Here is a 19,034-nt window from a genome sequence, read left to right as displayed (position 1 = left end):
TGCAAATGTACAAGAGGCTAATAGTAATAAATATGAGTGTTAACGTGTTCAGACTCATTTTAGTTGATAGTTTGTGAGAAGATTTGGCCCATAAAAGATAAAGGTTAAGGATAATTCACTTTATTATCCTCAAAGGGAAATTCAGGGCCTGTATTTTACCCATCCTACCGTCCATTAGCATTAGCACTTAGCACATTAGGAGCAGTGAGCTGCCATTGAAGGCGCTCTGGGACCAACTACAGAACTTTATCGTGCCACAGCTACTGACATTCACCCATATGTACCTGTTTTTGATGAATACAAATGTGATCTAAAGAAGGCAAGGTTTTGTCCCTCATTCAGCTCATACTGCTAAGCTAAGCTAAGCTAACCAGCTGCACAATCTGTCATAATATTGGACAGATCAGTGCCAGTCTTCTCATATTATTCTTAAGAAAGTAAATAAACTGTGTTCCTAAGTGATTAAGCAGTTCCTTTCAGGATATGACCTCTTTCACTAAACAATGTGAGCGATTCTCTGACATCATTTTTTTCCATTAAGTGTAGTTGTCAAACAAAACTCGAACCCCTCCAGTGGCTCCAGGAGTTCCCATGAGACCTCAGCCTGCAGCCCTGGCCTCAGTTTGGGGTGCTGACACATTTGTACCCCTACACATGTAATGCCTCTGCTGAGCAATTGAGCAAATAATATATGAAAGGACTGAGTGGGCCCTGCATCTGCCTCAGTGTCAGCGGAGGCAGGCGAAGGTTCAGAGGCGGTGTCGAGGGTCAGCTGCTTTCTCATACCGATCTTTTTCAACGAGGCGTCCAAAGTCAACATTCTGACCAACCTACAGCCATCAGACTGTCATGTGAGAATGAAAGTGAGAGGAAATAGAGGGTGGGGGTGGAATGACAAAAAGTCTACCAGGGAGACAGGGTTTTTTTTCTTCTCTCAAGAGCTGAAGTTTCATCGGTGGGACTGTACCGGCTCTGAAAGCCCACATGCTTACAGTTATTCATCTGGGCAGACATCATCAGTTACTTCTAATTAACCAGATGATGGTCTGGTGAGCAGAAAATGAAGGAGGCGATTACTCATTCACAGCACCTCCAAACCTACTGTTCAGGCAAAAAAGGGAGGTGTGGTGGGGTGAGAAAGGGAATTTAGGTATTAAGGACTTGTGTTTCTCGTTTTCTTCATCCATCCAGAACCAGGGCATGTCCAAACCACTGTGGTCTACAAACAGGAGAAAATAGAGACTCCTCTGAGGCTGAATCTGGCTCTTGATTATATCCATCCACCTGACAGATCTAATGGAAAAAACACACCTTTATCGTCACGCATGTACTGAATTAACCAGATGATCCATGAAAGGATTAAGGACACTTAGAGAAATATTGCAATAGACCTCATATGCGTTATATCTCATCTTTTTATTAGATTGAGAGAATTTACTGCCTCTGTTGAGGTGTAACTTTCATCCCTTTTTGCTTGCCTGTGTCATACTTGGTCTGTGGGTGCAGTTACCGGCGGTTTGGGCAATGACGCAATTGTGGAAAAGTCCTGGGTGCAGTCAAACTTGTAATTCAGTAAGGAATTTTTCATCTGGTCAAGGCTGGCCGGGTCTGTCTTTATAAATAAAGACGTTTGTCTTTAAAAGAGGAAAACAGAGGAAGAGGAGTGGAGAGAAAGGGAAAGTAATAAAATGGAGAGGTCCTTGCCTAACCTACTTACTTACCCAACAGGGCAGAGAAAAACCCAGATATTAAATTTTAATCGCCATAACATGGTCACAGGTCAAATTTCTGCAATGTTTACAGTATAAGGTTCTACAAATCACACAGTGAGCATGAAATAATTCCAGTCTTATCCAGGAAAATATTATCCTGACCAGAGGAATCCACCAGTCTTCTACTAGACTGTGTTTTTTTAGATTAATCAAAGCCTGTTTATGAGTAAAAAGTTGGAGCAAACATCTCTGCAACTCTGCAAATTAGTAAATAGCAATCGCTTTAGTCTGTTTATCTAAAATACTGAAAATAACAGTCATGAATATACATAACCACATATAAACAGCGGCTCCCTGTAGAGCAAATGTCCAACTATTACAGTAGCACAATAATTCCTGGTGGGCAGCAAAATCACAACAAGAGCAAAGCACAAAGCATCACTGCTGTGATCTGAAAATCAGCCAGTGTCATCAGCTGAGCCTAGAGTGGGAGTCTGGGCTGTTTCGGTGGCATGGTCTCTCCCCATGTGCGTTTTATTACCTCATCTTCAGAGGTGATTTATGGCTCTGACACAGGCCACTCTTCTGAGCTGTTTATATCTGCTGAAGATAAAAAGAAAATCACGGCTTTATTACCCAGACAGAGCGAGTCTGTTTATACAGCAGACCGCCTCCAGAGAACTGCAGCAGGACCGCATCACAGATCTGATCTGCCTTTTCAAAGGCAAACCGTCCCATGTGTGCACAGCATCGTCTGACGAGACAGATACATGTTAATACAAAATGAAATTTACTGGAAAACAAATTCTATTAGTATGTGTTCTGAATTCTGACAGGGACATTTCTTCCTCATGTCTCTTATCTTGTGAAGAAAAAAAATCCCACAGCTATGTTTAGATATTTATAAAATGTTCCCTTTATGTGCAACACGGTGTATCAGTCTGTCATCCAAAGTGTTCCTAGATTAATTTGATATCAGTGAACACATGTCACAGTGTCCTCTAACACATCTACCTTCAGATTCCTCACAAGTCAGTGCTTCTGCTTTTCTCGTTTGCCTGTAGTGCCACCCTGTGGCGAAAGTAGAAGCAACTTAAAAAAAAAAAAAAAATGGTGCATCATTCCCTGAGACACAAAATACACCTCTGAAATCCTTTTAAAGTCCAATCTGTCCCAGACAATAAAGTCAAGAGGTCACTTACAGTATCACTGATTTTCATTTTATTAGCCAGTACAGAAGATTAACTGTGTTGTAAGGTTCTGGTTCACTAGGTTTACACACTGGAGACCCAAAAGAAAAAAAAAACAAAAAAACAAAAAACAGACAACAGCAGCTTACCATACGCACTGACAGGGAAGTCAGTGAAATCAACAAATCAAAAGGACACACTTTGAAAAGTTTCTATAGTGTCTCAACACATTAAACGGATCAACACTTTTTACTTGTAATGTAATTTACAGAGCTTCTTACACATCCTGTCCATAGTGCTAATAAAAGTTACTGTGATCTCAGACAATAGTAAAATGTGTTTGGGCAGGTTCGACCTTGTTGAACAGAGTACAGTACAGAACCAAAAAACACGTGTGATATTTACTAGAGTTGTAGCATGCGAGTTAATACAATACTACTGTCTGCGGCAGAGGATAAGCTGTAAGCGCAGAGGTGAGGGGGAACTGTCTGGATTGTTCTGGATTCAGATTTCTGATTCTGCTCATGTCTTACTCTCTTAAAAGTAAGTAATGCGTACAGCTTACAGCAATACATTTATAGTATCTTAAATATGAATCCTGTGAATGTAAACTACATTGCAGTTCAGAAAAGAAAAACAAAGTAATACATCATTTTGTATTTGCCAACAACAGCAAATATGTAGAAGTTTTCAGAATAAAACATAATAAGGAATACGTGTATAAATAAAGTTTTTAGTTTTCATTTTAAGATGATGAGGAGGTGGTTATTGTCAGAAACTTGATGCTATTTTCAGTTAGTCTGCAACAGGCCATGTTCTAACATACTCTTAGATATCGATGAGTACCACGGAGCTACATGCAGCCGCTGTAACCTTAACAGAACTAGACAGGCTGCATGATGGGTGGTGTTAAATATGCTCTAGGTGTCAATAAGCAGAATCAGAAATCTCATTTGAATTCATTTTTTAACACAGTTTGAAGAATTTTGCTCAGCCAGTGTCCTGTTCCAGGACTGTGCGGCTGTTTGAGATTATCGTCATGTTCAGGGAGCGAGCGGCCCCAGCCTCAGCTCGACATGGTGAGTGAGCCAAATGGGCTCAGCGGTGGTGTCGGCTCCCTCCTCGCTAGGCCTGATGGGAGCTGCAAGGTTGCGGAAGTCGTGGCGGATCTTGAATGAAACAGTGACATCCACATCTTCCTCCTTCTGAGGGATTACTTTGATGAAGAAACCAATCTTGTTGGATTTCCTGAAGGCAACAACACTGTAGCGGAGACAGATCAGATTCAGAGTTACTGCACTATTAATGGAGTGTGTGTGTGTGTGTGTGTGTGTGTGTGTGTGTGTGTGTGTGTGTGTGTATATGTATGTACAGTCACGGAAAAAATTATTAGACCATCAAAAGTCATCAAAAACAATAGTTATGCAATCAAGTACTAACTCCTGTGTGTTTCATGTGAGTAAAACAGACAGAAAAGAAAACATGGAATGCCTAAAAGCACCATTTTTGTCAGTACAATGCCATAGTTATTGATGTAAGAACTGAAGTGATTTTGGTTATTATCAAAAAAACATGGAAAATGGCTAGACATCATCTCTGAAATTAAACTCTTACGAGCGATTTTTGTTGTTAACATTATATTTGTCAAAACAAATGTACTTTTAGTTGTACCAGGCATTAAAATGAACAAGAAATTGAAGAAAACAAGGGGTGGTCTAATAATTTTTCTGCAACTGTATGTACGTGTGTGCGTGTGTGTGTGTGCGCGTACTCTGGGTCATCCTGGAAGTCCTGAGGTTCAGCCAGTTCATCATACTCAGCAGCAGCATCTTTTCCTGCCAACACCAGCTCCTTACTGGGAACTATAACCTGCAAAAACAAGGGGAACGAACCATTAGTGACTTTCAGATTATGGGGAAATGTAGGATTTTGTCTTTTCATGCCACGCTTTTTTGTGCAGCTACATCTTGTCAGCTATAAACAGTTCAATACAACAAAACTGTTCATCTAATCCAAGACATTAATCAGGTTTCTGAGTGAAACGGTGCGAGGTAGGTCTGAGGAACATGAGCAATATCTGCAATGTGCCTCAACACTGGAGACTTTTAGAACAGCGATACACTTTATGATAAACAAAGTCACCCAACAAACATCAATCAATCTGTGGGTAACTGACAGTTGTCTGGGGCTTCATGTGAATATTTACACCAGTTTGAAGAGATGGGGTGTGTAAAGACTGTTTTACATTTATTTTAGCCAGTGTTTTGTGATTTTTTTATTCTTTTGTCACTCACGATATGTTTGACTTTTATTCACTTTTAGGTTGTTTCCTTAAGTCTGTACATTTAATCTGATGTTCGATAAAGTTTATTTTAAAATGAAATGGAAAACCAATTACTGTATCCTGTTTAACACTTTAAATTGCATTGTGTGTGATCAGTTGAACAGCGCTAAATAAACGAATGAAAGCCAGATACATTGTGATTGATCTCTCAGTCTGAGACACATCTGACCACATAACATTTGTAATGTCAACAATGGTCCATTGCTTCCCGCTGATCCATACATCAATAGGAAAACACCATGTATTCAGGGCGTGGTGGTTGTTTAAGTGACATCATGCCACCGCAGAAAGATATGGTGAGTGATGATGCATGATCTCAACAGCGCAAACAGTCCATACATGAATATTAGCTCCCATGTCTGATATCATGTCTTAAACATTTCTGACATGAGGAAATCAAATTCAGTGCTCGTCTGTCCTTTGGTAAACTGCTCTAAAATGATGAGTGGATGCTTTGAAATGGAGGCGAGGTAGAAAGTAAAGAAAAACCCAGACTTGCGCTCAGATCACTAAAAATGATGTTAAAACCACATGACCACCCATTAGATTTAGACATATAACACATTTATGAGATCTATAAACATCCTAATAAATTGCTGTCTATTCTAACTGAATGTGACTGTGCTGGGATAGAAGGAAAAAAAAGAGAGACCCAATGCCAACCTCGACCTTTGAGCATTATGTGGAGAAAAAAAAAAGATGATGACAAAACACCAAAGTGAACTCCACACTGAAATGGACTTTATCAAGACCATAAGGATAGAACTGAGGAAAAAGGAGAAATATTCATGAAGACAATGAAAAAGAAGGAGTCAGGAGGGCAGAGGAACAGAAACAAGAGGAACTGTCAAAACAAAGGCTCTGTGGAAGCCACTGATGTTAAAGCAGCAGAAGAGAAGTGAGCAGACTGAGCTTTGTCGTCTGCAACAGGTAAAAATCAGCGCTAGCAAGAACTGGACCTCTGACCTGCAAGACAGGGAGAGTAAAAACACATCTCTATTCAACTAGAAACACTCTTTTCAGCCACTGAAAAGAAGCGAGAAGAGAACCTATTCTACCTTTACTTTAAGTGTGAGCTCCAGCCCTGACTCTACTCTGCAAAGACTGGAGAACGGAGGAGGAGGAGGAGTGGTGTTGTTGTTGAAGAAGCACAGCAGAAGGATGAAGGATGAAGGAAGTTCATAAGCTCAAACCAGAGGAGTGCTATGCCAAGTGGGCTGTTGACATCCTCAATAAACATGTTAGACATCATTTGTACAATAAAACTGCTGCACGTTAAAAGAAAACTCTGTAATATGATGCGTCAGGTAAGGGGTTGGTTTAGTTTAGGCACAAAACGGTCAAAAGTGTACCAATAAAACACCTGTTGTGATGGTTTGACGTGTTATTAGGGGTTATAGTCCAATGCTTTCACAACTTGGTTGACTCATACAATTCTGTGTTTAGTCACTAACCTACATGAAGAGGATTCTGATTCAAGGAAGAAAAAGAAAGTTGCATTATCCCTTTCAAACAAAACCATTCTGCTATGTGCAAATGTATCACTTACTCTCAGATAAACATGATGGAAACTACAAATTGTACCAATCTCATGTGACATAACAGCACATTTCTTTTACTTTACCAGTCCTTTTTTCAACACAATAAAGGTACAGATAAGTACAGATACTTAGCCAGACCCTGAAGTTACTGAAATGATATTCAATGAACTGACTTTAGTTTTTAAAAAGATATTCACAATGAACAAGCATCAAGTCTCTGGTAAATTACACTAACACGATTTAAAATTAATGAAGTCATGGTCATAATACAAGACTACATTATCACTTTACAACTTCTGCTTTAATGTAATCTTTTGAGCCACACTAGTGACAGCTTTGTGCTTTCTGGGTGACACTCAGTTAATGTCACTCACAGCAATTTAGCAGATCTAATGAGCATAAAATCCAAAGGAATGATCTCATTGCAGCTACAGAATCAGATAAAGGACGCCATTTGGACATGGCATCTGGTTTATGTGTTTAAAAACACACAAAAAACACTGTCTTATTTGTGTTAAATGTCAGGGATGTTGGTAATACTATAGTGTACTTACAGCTGTCAGAAATTTTACAAAATGTACAGATAAAATATATGTTATTTATTATGTAATAGGTGAGTGAACAGGGCCTTGGGAAGAACTGGTCGATAAAACCAACCAAGCATCACTCGATGGCATTCACACTGCCCTCCAGGTGTTTGAATAGATCAAGCAGAATGACAGCACTGTCTTGCACACTCTGCTTGGCCGTAATGTGAATGGAAATGGGTCATGAAGATGCTCTGTTTTGGCCAGGAGCACTTCCTTGCTCAGTCTGGCCCATGAATTCATCACTAAAGAGGCCAAGACAAACAGCCTGTAGTCACGGAGAGCCTCGGAGCGTCTGCCGGCAACAAGCAGCTCAGTCGACCATTTTCTACAGGGACGCGGCATTTCTTTGCTGCGCATGTGACAGCTGACAGATGGAGGTAAAAAAATAAATAAATTTAGAAAAAAAATACCCTACTGCTCTACATGTGAGCTGACACAAATACAACATATCCCATAATGATCTGATTACCCACAGGAGTTGACCATGTGGGTTGGTGAGAGTCCAGTAGAGAAATAATTTTATACCCCTTTCACTGGACACAAATCCACTAAAGCTGTAGGATTTTGAGTTAGCTCAGACGAAAGATGAGAAAATGTAGCAGCATTGTTGGTCATAGCACAAAAAACACATCTTACTACACACCTAACATCTTATTTATCTCAGGCAATTTTGCACGTTATAGACCATTTACTTCTGACAGTTTGCACAATTACCCAGATACTGCACATTTATGTAAATATATATTTTTCTCTTAATAATAGTAGTTTACGGGTCCGATCAAGCGGTAAGATGTGGACACATTTTGTATGCAACAGTCTCTGTCATGTAAGCAGAGTAACTTATATGCATGTATTACATATATTTGAGTAGGTATTTATAAGAACTTTAACATTATGTATAACTAAATTTGGGGAGATAAAATTTGTAGGTGAAAAATGTCAAAATATTGCTCGGTAACACGTGGACTTGAAACGGACATGTATTTTTTAAGCTTTATGCAAACATTCAAAACATGCGGTTCTCAACGGAAATTGATATGAAGTAGGACAAAACCTTTTAGACATTATGTTCAAATATGCAGAAAATAAATTTTGGAGTAAAATACTGAAAAGTCTGTTTTATTGACATGAGAATGTGGTAACACATGGACAGGCTACCATAATAATAGCATAGTAAAACACAGACAACTATTTACCATTGTATGCATCACCCAAATTGTATCAAAAGATCATTATTTTTCTGAAAGTTTCACTCAAATATCTGAAAAGTACCAGTTTTGAATTGGTATTTTTGTGGTAACACGTGGACAGGGCCTTTTAAGCAAGATATAGGGATGAGGGTTATTAAATGTCACCATATGTTCACTGTTGTTTATGTATATATTTATTTCTTTGAGTTACTTATTATTTCTTTATATTCTACCAGCATAATTAAGAAATACAAAATGTGTGTGTGTGTGTGTGTGTGTGTGTGTGAATAAATATAAAAGAGTATTGTAAAAGGAAAAGGGAGATAAATATATATATATATTATTAATATTTTATAGAGAAGGGGCAGGATTACATAAGTTGCACTTCTTCCCACCCCTTTTCAGGCACGTAAATGAAACTATTGCGCTGTTCTTCTTTCAAAGATTGTCTTGATTGTTGAGTTTTGCATTATGATTTATATTTCACTTGTTCACATATATGTTAAATTTCATTGCATGTTCGGAACCAATCAATCAATCAATCAATCAATCAATCAAACTCACTCACTCATGGGTCAAATGTCTCTGGATTTGGATACTGGTTTTTATCTGGTAAAGCTGTGATGTGACACCAGAATAAACATGCCATTTGTCATGCATTTTCCAGCCCAATGATTGAAGTGCAATTAAGTTCCAGATGTAAATATTTATTTTAGCTGCTTTTATTTGAATTTTTTTCGCAGGTTTATATATAATGCACAGACTGGATGGTGCTTTTAAATTTCGTTATACTTGTTACTTGTTACAATAATAAAGAAATTCTACTCTAAATAGCCACAGCGGAACCTCATTTGCATTTTTATTACCAGGGAAAGCAAATAATGTGTTGATCTTGTTTTTGTGTGTCATGGAAGATGCAAGTTTTTCCTATTTTGAAGGAAATTAAAAGTGATTTAACTGCTGCCTGTTTGTTCAGCACATTTGTGTGGTTAAACATGAAAAAATAAATAAATAAATGAATAAAAAGAAATAAGGAAATCATCTCCTAGCAGTGAAGACACTAAGATTTGGAAGAAAAAAAACGCAGCTTAATGTCTGATGTAAATTTGTTAATATTAGGAACAATTAAAGTATTTTAATGCTAAATACCTGAAAATGTTCTAAACAGTGTATGACTCCAGTTTCAATAAATAAAGAACAAACTATAAATCAAAAACCTTAGCAGTGCTGTTGATGTCATCTGGATCTTCCTCTTCACAAGCAACCAGAGTAACATGAGTGAGATTCTCCACTGGGTTGGTCAGGGTCAGCAGCACTTGACTCTCCTAATAAAAAAGGGAGGAGGAGACCAGTTGAACTCAAATAGTCTTATGAATAAACCTCTCTTATTACCTTGGAGAGTGAGCCAGCATGTAAATGACACATAATACTGCACGCACTGACCTTCATGTATCGGAGGTTTGGAATGGACATAATTCTCACTTCAGGGATGTAACTCCTGTTGGAGGAGACGGTCGAGAGCAAGTCAATAAACTTTAACATTGAGACGCGCTGAGATTCTGGAGTCATGAAAAATATTAAATTCAACAGAAAGGTAACTGGAGGGTCTTTTGTTTGTGACAGATATTTGTGTGATACATATGTATGAATAAGGATCACTATGCATGGTAAAGACAAGAAAAAGACACAAGTCACACATGTTACACAAGTTTCAAAGTAAAACCATAAACTCCAGAAAACATCATAAACTCACTACAGAGAACAGAGACAATTATATAAAGTATTTCTGATTTACACATGTGAAATTTCAAAATTCCATACTTTTTCCAGACCCTAATTTCCAGATATCTTGGTGAAAAAATTCAAACCATCCAACCAGTCTTCATATTTGGGATTTATGAGCCAGTCGTCAGAGAATTTACATCAGCTGGGCGGGCCTTAAAATGGGTTGGAGGGGGATGAGAGCAGAAGGCTGGGCATTCCACTGGTCAATCTGCCCAAATGTTTCCTGGGATGCGTAGCCTACTGTATGTGCTCTCACACAAACATTTTAGCTGCACTAGCAAGTGCCTTAAAAAAACAGATCGATCCATTTCTTTTTTTAGATATTCAGAATTTTATGTTTTAGAAAATACAACAGTGGGAACAGATTTGGAAACATGAATTTTTTTCCACACATTTGTCTCAATTTTCCATACTTTTCCAAACCTGGAAATTTATAAAATCAAATTCCATACTTTTCCATACTTTCCATACTTGAGAAGGAACCCTGGTTTATAAAGATTAGAGGACAGTTTTAATATTAAGCTACTTTGGCGGGAATAATTACCTGAACATATGCTTACACTTGTGTTTTGCTAAAATTAATCTCTACAGCAATATCCAATTAATCTACAACAGGCTTGAGGATAATTACAATTATTATTATTTGTCTTTTTTTAACTAAACTCTGATGTTCAGAATCTTTCTGTAGAGAAATGTGATGTGAATACTCACACAGCCACCAGCTGAATTTTAAACTTGATTGAAGTTGGATTGAACTCTGGTTTGCTCAAGTTGTGCTCACATTTCTAGAGGAGGAAATTAAAAAAAATCATTATCATCTAAATGTGGTTGACAGAATTAGTGGGTTTCCGTTAATGCAGGTAGGAGTGTAAGACGTGTGATGGAACTGACCCTGCAACGCAGCGAGCGCTTCATCAGGAGGTGTTTGTGGCGGGGGTGGAGCTGAGACGCCCCGGCAGGCTGGAAGTCTGGCTGCAGAAGACGCTGCCGCAGAGTTGTCACTGTGAAGGAGTTGGGTTTGAGTCAGTCCCGGACAGAAAAAAAATGATCGGTGCTGGCTGATTCTGGAGCTGTGAACTCACCCTCAGGTAAACAGATGGGCCCGGTGTAACAGTCCTCAGGCAGGGGCTCCACTTCATCCAGCGCCTGGGCGGGTTCGATGGTGATCTCCTTCTGGTCCTCACCTTCTTTAAGACTAGTGACCATACAAATACACCCATTAATTCCACTCACCCACTCCATGAGGTGCTGGTCAGTCCCAGGAGCAGCTCAGTGAGAGACTGATTCCACCCAAATGCACCACTGAATCACACAGGAAATCATCCTTGCATGTGACCGTCACACTGTTTAACTCCAATTTATAACCACATAATAATAATAATAATAATAATAATTACACACAACAGTATTATACCAAACCTATTTCTGTATATTTCTTTAATCATCATATTGATAATATCAGAATCAGAATAGCTTTTTATTGTCATTTGACAGCACAGTACAATGTATAGTACATCAAACAAAATTAAGATCGATGTAGGGCATCGAGCTGCTGCAACCTAGTGCGCCGCCACAGACCCCCTTCTTCGAAGATTACAGTTAAAAAACAGAGAGGATAATGCAAGCACATACATAAGACATCATACATTATAAACACAGTACACGTGGTGGAACTTTTTCAATGTATTCGGTGGGGAGTGGGGGGGGGGCAGGAGGAAAGAAATAGGATGAGGGCAGACGGGATGGTAGGGGGAAGGCTACTACTATATTGACTATATTGTCTAGTAAATAACGTACAAATTGTGTAAATGTTTGTATATTTAGAGCTTTATATGAATATATTTTAATCTTTTTGTCATATTCATAATTTCTTTGCTGCTACTTTTTATCATACTTGAATGGAGCAACTGTAACACCCAATAATTTTCCCATAGGATGAATAAATGATTCTGATTCCACTCACTTATACATTTCGGAGTGAATGTAATGTAATTTGCCAGTGTTTACACCAACAACACCAATAAAACCAATCTGATATTCTAAAAGCTGAAAGCTCAAATTTCCTCAGACTCATTTATTTCACTTCATTCAAACATGACATGATTACTTCATAGTGACCCTATTAGACTAGAAACAACCAAATTCACATTATTCTTTTCATGATGCCCTTGCCTACTTTACACTTGTCTCTTGGAAAGATGATTTCTTTGACAGGATACTTTGTCAATATAGTGCTCCTTGGCAGCCAATTATACATTTTCAGATTCCAGGCAGGGTCCTTGAACACTCCCTGTAGAAGACTTTAATAATAGTCTCTGCTCACAAGTGCATTACATGATGACCTAACTTTATTAAAAAGTGAGGGTGAAGAACTGTGATTGATTACTTTTATATCTCTATCCAGATTTCAAGGATCTGCAAATTGATTTTTATGGCACACTAAAATTAATGAGACCAATGGCTGCTGGAAGGTAAGAAATCAATCTAATCTGTGTCACCAATAAAACGTATCTATGCATGTACTTTACACATGCACTGCATACAAAATGTGTAATTACTGGACTGAGACATACAAAACTAGTGTAATTGCCCTTTAAATTTACATATGTTTTTACGACAGGAAACTAAATGTTCCATGTGAGAAGTTAAAAGCAATGGCAATTCTCAGGTAAAGACTCGAGAGCACTCACGAAAGGCCAGCCAGGCTTGATATGGGAGCTCCGGGCCTCTGCCTCTGCAGCCTGGTTCCAAGGCCATACTTTTCCTGCATGAATGGGAAAAGACACGGTCACAACTCAGCCCAACATGTAGAATCAGGGAATGTACTGCTGGTCTTCTATCGACTATTCTACAGCCACAAAAATGAATTCATGATAACATCTAAAGACAGCAAAGGAAATAGATGGTACTTGACATTTACATGAACAAGAAGACAAACAAAAAGCTACTTCATCTCTCTTGTGGTAAGAGACAAAAACAGGAGCTTTTCTGGTCAGGACAGCAGGAGAGGATCAACTCTAACAGACTGACAATTTGGGACTTAATTAGTCAGAAAAAAATGTTTTGATCTGGTTTCACAGGCTTTGAGAGTTGATTTCTTCTCTCCTTCTGACCATCATAAAAGCTCCTATTGTGCATGTACTTAAGTCTCATTTACCCAAGAAAACATTCATGTGATCTGTGAGGCCATTCAGTAACAGATTAGACAGGAACAGAGAAGACACAGCTACTGTTTAAGTTAGACTACCCAAGTTGTGAAAAATACAACTCACCACCACATGAATAGTGTGTTGCTGGGAGAGTAAAAACCAAAATATCAGAGTGCATAAGCAAAGAAAAGAGAGAACAAAGAACCAGATGAAACCAAAGCAGATAAGCAAACATTAGTGGCAATTCATGCAATGCAACAGCAACAGAAACGCATCAGTGATGGAAAGTTACTTAGACTGTGATGAAAACATGGCATTAACACATGTTTACAGTGATCTGATCATATATGGGCAGCTCTAAGTGCATCTGTTCATATCTTGCATTATAATCCATGTCCACAAGGGACCACATGTAATTGTATCTCAGTCTATGCACAAAAAAAATAGTTAATCTATCGCTGGAAATGTCTCTAAGCAAACTTTCATTGCTGCAAAACATTATAGAAACACCATAAGTGGTAAATACAACAGACTGGGTTTACATTGCCTCTTTGAAAATGCATCAGAAATGAAGAAAGGGGTCAGAAAGAAAGCTATCTACGCTAGGAAGATAGAATGTATTTTAAATCACTGTGTCACTCTAAGACTATGAACATCTTTTCACGTGGAATGTGTTCTTACTCAAAGTATGAATAAATATTACCAATCAACATACCCTAAATATTATTTAAGAATAAAATTACTAGCTCCCCTGAAAATGAAACAATTTTGTTTCTGTGTGCAAAATAATGTAAGTATCCAAAACAGAACCAAGATGTTTGAAAAAAGCGGTTAAAGAATCTTTACTCTGTTTAACAGTACATGTAATTCACATTACTTGTTCTCTTCCATGACATATGCTTTACTATTGAAGTTTTTTTTTTTTATGAAATTCAGCAGGATTAAACAAGCTCTTATCCTCACTTGGAATAAAACCTACAGAAAGTTATTCCAGTGCACTGAACCTGCACTACACTTATCAAACACTAATCTCCATCTCCATTGACTTGAAATTCAGATGTCTTTAAAATACTTGAAGAGGTATTTGGCACAAAAATGTGCAAGTACTTTCATATTCATGCTGCTGTCGAATGTGGACATATGTGGTCCAGACCCTCCACATGTGGTTTAAGTGGTCTGGCATTAGAGCTGCTCTGTGAGATCACTCAAAGATACGCATTAATGCTAAATCTCAACAGGACCTGATGCAGTAATTTGCATTTTTGTATGATTTTAACAGTAGAAGCTAAATGCAGAGGATGTAAAAGGTCAAGAGCCAAAAAAGCTGAAGGAAGAAAATGAACATATCCATATAACAATGGTAACAACATCTGTTAATTCCAGTTTGCTCTATGGTTTCCGAAGGTAAATTATTTGAAAATGCTACTCTCTGTAACATTTTCAGAAACAGTAAAGACATTCAAAACATTGGAACAAAAATGCATGCTTATCAGACAGTTCCATCAATGGTACAGTCTTTGTGACATTATAGATATGTAGGGAACATAAATCTACCTAGGATCACCGCCACTTTAATACTATTACAGAGGTATTAGATATGGCCTTTGTTTCACGGCCACTAGGGTCAGAGTATAAAGGGATATCTGTGAAAATGACAAGTATCTTTTGGCATGCACCTGTAAGCGTTCATCTTTCGAATCACACCACATTATTATGCTCCTATTGTAAAGGTCAGAGAAGAAAAAGATGTGGAGCTTTTGAAATGCCAAAGTGAGTCTCAGAGGGAGCAGAGTACCGAGAATGCCAGAGGCATGCACTGTCGTCTCCTGGCCATCTTCTTCCTGTCTCTCTCCTGCTTCTCTCGGTGAGCCAGCTGTTGGTAATACTCGATCAGCTTGTTGATCTGCAGGGGAAAATGATTCATCCAAAGTTTGGTCATAAATGCGAATTTTTCCCCTTCAATGAGGAATTCCCTCTTGTAGCACTGCTTACTAAAAGATCAAACTACAGTGTAAAGGCAGTAAAATAAAACTGTAAACTATAACAGCATTTTGTTGTCTCAGATGTCTGAATGTTCTGTGTAGAACTGTGTAATAATGTTAAGCAACAATGAATATGATTACAGTTTCTTTTCCCAATGGTATGGTGATTAAAGGTCTACAACTTTTGTGCCAATGTGCTTTACAAAATTATGAAAAAGACAACATTTACATTTTTTGCCTTCTTGATTTTGAGGTTTTACACAGCTATTTAGATTGCTTTTGCCTCAAGCTAATTTTACATAGAGGCTTATTTATTCATATCACTACAAATAACACTAATGTGTGACAAGAAAACATGTGAGAAACTCATGAAGGCTACAGGGCAAAACTTACCCTCTGAGTATGAGGATTCTCCGGTTCTTGCCATCCACCACTAGCTGCAGAGAACAGAATGCACAAAAAAAACATAAGAACAAATGCATCTATGAATAACAGGAAGTAAAGCACCAATTTGCTTTGGTACTTAAGGTGCCATTTCTGCTACTGAAGTTCACATTTGGAAATGCTGTATCTGGTGATACTTATTTGTGTATGTAGCAAAACCCACCAACTGATTTGTCAGCCATTCCCACATCTCTAGATGTCCAGCGACAGAAGCCACAGGCTAGATAGTAGGCCTTCTTCATGGCTGTCTTAGTAGGATCATCCGGCAGGGGAGCAGGGATGTTGGTGGCCCGAGTGGACAGGGTGTGCATGCAACATGGGCAGTCAAAGCAGTTGGCACACCTAGACAACAGATGTGTACACAGGTCACAGGTAAGAGCAGTGATTGGATAGGAACACAGGAATGACCAGTGTATTAATATCTAACTTCCTCTACCTATCTGCAGAGCCCACCTGTTCTTTTTCAACTTAGCTTCTGCAGATGGCATGTTCTCCAGGCAGCTCGGGCAATAGTGGGAGTCGACCTGATTAAAGACAGCACAGTAAAATTAGAGATTAAATTAAACAGTAAAACACTGTGATCCCACATCAATTTAATTTCCACTGTCTTTCCTACTGTTGTATTTCTAGTACCTTTAGCATTTAATAATACTACAAAAAAACAACTTCGATCTACTTGAATGTATGTGCACTGCTTTTTAAGACTTGCCTTTCATTTGTATGGATGTATCTGTCATATTCAATTTGTTGAATACAGTGCAGTTATCTAGCTGCTATGATGGTTTATTTATCTCAGGAGACTGGTTAAATTATAGTAAATAACAAGCCAGCTAGTTAGCAAAAGAAATACTAGCTAATTGAACAGTTCATACAACGAGAAAGAGGTTCATTGATTAATTCCTCTGCGAGAAAAGCTGAGAGATTTCCATTATTATAACTCTAAATAATGGAAACATCACATATTATTATATTTATACGATTGTCACAGAATAAACATCTCATTCACTCTGGGTGTGGTGAGCGTGATTGTGAGCCACGTTACCAAACTGTATTTTAACACTGACGGCGTACACTGTGGTGCATTTGAAGTTTAATAAATGTGTTTGATCTATTGCTAATACTTTAATATAAGAGCAATCCATGAATAAATTATTTTACCTTACAGAATAGCCATACCAAATTTAGCTAGCCAGTTCAGTACAAAGCTAACCTTAGCGGAAGTTAACAATTTCCTCTAGCCAATGAGAGGAGAAAGCTAATGAAAAAAGCATGATTGGCAGGCGCATTACCCATACAGCAGGCGAGTTGGGTTAGCAAAGCCCGCCTACCTGTCAAAGCTACTAGCAAACCGACTAACAACAAAGTAGCTGCTAACTAATTCAAGCTAACACCCCGTTTGTCATAACCAGAAGATACTGAAGGAGGATTAACTTACCTCGTGAGACACACATTCCAGAGATCGTAACTCACTACAGTAGCGGCAAAAATAAAGTTGAGATAACGGAGCTCTGATCCTTTTCTCTCCACGAACCAGATAGACAACTCTATCTGGCTGCAGGAGGGACGCCATCTCTGCTGCCGACACCGACGGCTCACTCACTGCACGGCTAAGGCTAACACTGATGCTGCCTCCGGTCGGACACACGCATGCTCAATGACGACCTCCTGTGGCAAACACTCAGCATTGGTTCATATCAACAGGGTGATGGTGTGTATGGTTGGATTAGTGAAAGGAATGAGTAAAACTTGATCATGAGTTTGAAACAGAAGTGTTTTTACTCAAGTACAAATTTGAGGGATGTGTAAATGTATATGAGTACTTCTTTTATGCAGCTCTAAAGCCTAAGCTGCTTCTTAGTTGCTTCATCTGAAAGTCAGTAATCATTAATGAACAAAGACACAAAAAGCTGTAAATGAACCAAAGTTAGCCAACAAGATTAATTTTCATCTATTGTCCCCGGTTTGAAGTTAAAATGTAGCCTAAAAAAAGAAACAATCTAAGATATAATATATCACTTGTAAAGCAAATCATTACTGCAGACAGTTAAGTTTGGATTCAGATATTCATCCACTGTTGTTCCTGTCTTTGTCCTTCACTATATAGTCTGTACGCATACAACTGTGTGGATCAACATCCTACTAACACCACTGTGAAATCTGTTGACAACACAGCAGTGACAGGACTATTTATTGATAAAAATGTGGTGGCTTATGGAATGAAGTGAGAAACTGACTGACTGTGGTGTTATAAAAACAATCTGTCCCCGTGGAGAAGACTAAGGAGCTCATTGTTGACTTAAGGCAAAGGAAATCTGCACACAATTGTCAATAGTTTTAGGTTCTTAGGTATTCATATTCATGACTCTATTTCCTGATTTCTTCACATAAGCTATGTCATCAAAAAAGCACACCAGAGACTTTGTTTTCAGGAGATGTTTTTTAAAAATATGGCTTTTCTACAAAAATTCTGAGTAGGTTTTACCATTGCACAATAGACTCTATTTTTGACAGGGTACGTATAGTGGTTTGATATAACCTCACATGTCCATTCACCCTGATGAGAAACAACATCTTGGCTCATAGGATCACCATTACCACCACTACAACACAATCTACAGAAAACACAGCAGGTAGAAGGCATTAGGCCTCATGTATGACACAAGTCACCCCACACAGTTTGTATTTTCTTATGTTCCTTCAGGGAAAAGAGCATCAATGCACTGGCCTCCCAATTCAGGGACAGTTAGTGCGTTCTCATTGGCTGACGTTCTGTGACGCTGACGTTCTGTGACTCTGCGCTCCCATTAGCTGACGTTCTGTGACTCTGCGCTCCCATTGGCTGACGTTCTGTGACGCTGGGCTCTCATTGGCTGATGTTCTGTGACGCTACGTTTTTTACCCTTAGGAAATTAGATTTACGAACAATAGTTCAGTTAGTACGAGGACTGATGTCTGATGTTAGTCTCTTTAGGCTGGTTTTAGTCATTTTATGCATGCTATTTATATTGTACTTACATTGTCATTTTGTATCAGTTATTAAATTGGCATATTTTATGTAATTACACATGGTTGTCTGTTTTTGTGCATATGACAAACAAATAAACATG

The 19,034-nt window shown here is 38.4% G+C and overlaps 1 protein-coding gene across 2 annotated transcripts; it reads right to left on the bottom strand.

Annotated features, from left to right (window-relative positions):
- Positions 1–2,910: 2,910 nt before the first annotated feature.
- Positions 2,911–17,549, bottom strand: dctn4 (dynactin 4). 2 transcript variants are annotated; one of them, XM_030145483.1, is made up of 14 exons: positions 17,363–17,549; positions 16,381–16,451; positions 16,091–16,269; positions 15,877–15,920; positions 15,297–15,404; positions 13,625–13,645; positions 13,043–13,116; positions 11,435–11,547; positions 11,244–11,353; positions 11,064–11,137; positions 10,011–10,065; positions 9,785–9,892; positions 4,674–4,771; positions 2,911–4,165 (listed from the first exon to the last, which is right to left on the bottom strand). In XM_030145483.1, the coding sequence occupies exons 1-14, from the start codon at positions 17,495–17,497 to the stop codon at positions 3,946–3,948; spliced, it is 1,410 nt and encodes a 469-aa protein (XP_030001343.1). In that variant the 5' UTR covers positions 17,498–17,549; the 3' UTR covers positions 2,911–3,945. The 2 variants fall into 2 exon arrangements, with proteins under 2 accessions (XP_030001343.1, XP_030001344.1); XM_030145484.1 differs by lacking the exon at positions 13,625–13,645.
- Positions 17,550–19,034: the final 1,485 nt, after the last annotated feature.

Source organism: Sphaeramia orbicularis, chromosome 10, assembly GCF_902148855.1.
Source record: "Sphaeramia orbicularis chromosome 10, fSphaOr1.1, whole genome shotgun sequence".
NCBI classification, from domain to species: domain Eukaryota; kingdom Metazoa; phylum Chordata; class Actinopteri; order Kurtiformes; family Apogonidae; genus Sphaeramia; species Sphaeramia orbicularis.
The sequence above is the reverse complement of the archived record's forward strand: the minus strand, read 5'-3'. Positions and strand labels throughout refer to the sequence as shown.